The 3,167-nt window shown below is 32.1% G+C and overlaps 1 protein-coding gene across 1 annotated transcript in view; it reads left to right on the top strand.

The window, feature by feature from the left end:
- LOC106751224 overlaps window positions 1-2,771 on the top strand; it is a 3,385-nt gene extending 614 nt beyond the window's left edge. Inside the window, exons 2-5 of the mRNA XM_014632063.1 lie at window positions 484-571; window positions 1,454-1,503; window positions 2,439-2,559; window positions 2,680-2,771. Coding sequence (XP_014487549.1) covers window positions 484-571; window positions 1,454-1,503; window positions 2,439-2,559; window positions 2,680-2,771 — 351 coding nt within the window. The remainder of the gene's footprint in view (window positions 1-483; window positions 572-1,453; window positions 1,504-2,438; window positions 2,560-2,679) is intronic.
- Window positions 2,772-3,167: the final 396 nt, after the last annotated feature.

Raw genomic sequence — 3,167 nt, 5'->3', positions numbered from 1 at the left:
AAATCAAACAAGTTTCAGTGATTAAATTATTATATAAATAAATTTGAAAAATGTTGAAAGAAACTATATATATATAAACTATATATATATATACACTCTGTACATATCTAGACCGTCAATATAATTGGCATTATAAAAGGTTTTATAGGTTGCATTTGAATACACGAATTAATAAAAATTAAATCATTATTTAAATAATGACGCGACATGTTCTGCTCTTTTGAAGTATTCAAAATTATATAATTTTTCCTATGGTGGACTTAAACACAACAGAAGATAGAAAATATAGTGAAGAACAATATAATAATCTATAAAAATCGTAAAATTCGTTACTTTTCTCGTGAACAAAAAATTCTTTTGAATTATGATATATAAAATTTTTTTGAATTTGAGCGCCGGATATCAGGATTCAATTTAAATATATATATAGATTCATGAAATATTTTTTATGCAATCCTACATATTTTTGTGCGATTCTTATAGGTGAAGATTTACGGCCTTAACATTGAACGTTTACGAAGATTTTATGACAGTATAACAAAATGCAGTCAAGAATTGGGCATACCATTGAGTGAGTATTAAAATTCAACGAACTTAATAGAATATACACGGTGACCCATTTTAATCGACAAACGGAGATATCTCCGAAACTACGCAACCTACGAAAAACATGTTTGGGTAAAAGTTGTCGAGGACAGGGGGGGTCATCTATCTGTACTAATGACCTTGACCTTGAGGTCAGTTTTCAAGGTCATTTCAATGTCATTTCAAGGTCATTTCAAGGTCAAGGTCATTCAACCTTGAGGTCAGTTTTCAAGGTCATTTCAAGGTCAAGGTCATTAGTACAGATAGATGACCCCCACTGTCCTCGACAACTTTTACCCAAACATGTTTTTCGTAGATTGCGTAGTTTCGGAGATATCTCCGTTTGTCGATTAAAATGGGTCACCGTGTATAATAGAAAATCATATATAAGAAACCACGTATTATAAAGATCTAGACAAATAAATAAATACAATGTAAGCTATGTAACGCTAGTAAAAGTTCATGACAAACATTTATAAAAACGTGATAATAGGCACATAAGCTCTCTATCTTTTAAATTCCTACATTTGGATGAGGAATTCTAGCTATTGTTGAAAGAAATCGACATCGGAGTGAAACAGTCACGTAATGTTGGAAGGGCTTTCATGAAAATAGTTCAAGTGAGCTTACCTAAGATATAGAAAATAACTATCGCGATATCGCAACAATTTCATAACGTTGCTCATTTATTTTATCACGTATGTATCGTTATGTTGTTGACAATTTCTGATGCCCGTTTGTTAACTGAACGTAAGATCTCACGTTGTTAAAAGAGGACGTTGCTGCCGATGTTGACTTAGTTATAGTATTTAAAACAAAAATAAATCTTTCCAATTTCGTTATTACATCGGTAATTTCTGCGTTGCAGCTGAAGGCCATGCAGACGTCGTTCTGTGCGCAATAATAAAGGATGGCCAGGTATATATATTTGTATGTTTAATACATCCATATCGGCAACATAGCATCAATACACAGTGTAATGATGTTAAATAAGTATTTTATAAGAGTCATGCGAATGATAGTCAAGAATCTCGGGACCAATGTGCGCCGTGCGATAGATACACACAGTCTTTCATGATATGCATCGTATTTTTTATGGAAACGAATTACAACCATTGTTTGAATTTGATTCGGGGAACCGAATTCTGCATACGAGAAGGATGGCATCTCAAACCTCATTAAGTATTAATCTAGTTTACACCGATGACGGTCTAGTTTACACTGACAGGTATAAACTAGGCAATTGAGAGTAAATTAGACTTACTAAGGAAAACCACTATAAACAAAACGCAACATACTATTTACCGCAAGGTAGTGTAGAAAGTATAGCACACTATTATTTTCTTACCACGAGAAACGTCACGAAAAGAGACAAGACAATTCTTTTTCGGTCCTGCATCATATATCGATCGTTGCTCGCTACGTTATTTCGCTTCCCGAAATCAGTTGTACTATCGTTGCTAGAAAATTCTAAAAAGAAAACTATTTTTCTTATTAACTGAAAACTATCTTTCGTTATCTACGGAGTCCAGCCCTACCGCTTCTCATGCAGTTATTTCTTTCTCTTTATATAGATTAATTAATTTCTTATTAACAATTGCAAAATTTGCAAGATGGTTATTAGTTCACTCTTCAGTTTGACCTATCTATGCACAATCTGCTGCGCCAATAATTACTGGATACCTTGTATTTGTGTATTTTTATAAAATCTTCATGCTAAATTAAGCAAATTTCTGTCGACCGTTTTTAACACAAAACTTTTTACTGTACGTAAAAAAGTCCTCATAATTAAAAAGTTATCATATCACATAATACAGTATGACATATAAAACAAACAATTTCATCTATTCTAGGTTTTTGATGAGAATGGCGCGTTCGTAAAGGAGGCAACCTTTAAAGCATTAGAAGATGGAATCTCCGATACAAACAAACTGGAGCAGGCAAAACAAATTTTCGAAAAGTGCTACGATGATGGTATACGATTTTATTAAAAGATAATTAAAAAAATTATTTAAAAAAATAATTTTTTCAAAAATAAATCTGTTGTCTCAGAAAAGTAATTTTTGTAATTACCACATTCTTTTTTAATTACAGCAAATCAAAAAGATCTTACCAGCGAGGAACGGAAGAAGGAGATTAATAGTTGCTCCTACTCAACTGTGTCTTTCTTCGACAAACTATCTTAAATGGTGAAGCTGATTTTCCTTTATACAGTATACGAAACGATCCATTTATGTTTTTTCTTAGATCTTCTATATCTTTTGATTATTCTATGTGGAATTATATATTCGTTTTGGCGATTTAGTGGAATAAAGTGGAATAAAGTGGAATTGGTTTAAAAACCTTCGTCGAGATTAAGCGAGTGAATTCTTATGAAAGATAAGAGTGAATATTTACCTAAACACATATGTAGCAAATTATATGCTCCTGCGTTGTCTCAAATCGACTTCAAGTAGTTGATTCGCAAATTTATTTTTTAGGAATCTTCCTAAATTTTTAGGAATCTTCCTAAATTTCCTTGGATTTTTTACCGTGTATTCGTGCGTTTTTGCCGTTCATAAAGATTAAACATTACGTAATCA

Source organism: Dinoponera quadriceps, unplaced genomic scaffold (assembly GCF_001313825.1).
Source record: "Dinoponera quadriceps isolate SergipeBrazil2010 unplaced genomic scaffold, ASM131382v1 scaffold9952, whole genome shotgun sequence".
Taxonomy (NCBI): domain Eukaryota; kingdom Metazoa; phylum Arthropoda; class Insecta; order Hymenoptera; family Formicidae; genus Dinoponera; species Dinoponera quadriceps.
The sequence above is the reverse complement of the archived record's forward strand: the minus strand, read 5'-3'. Positions and strand labels throughout refer to the sequence as shown.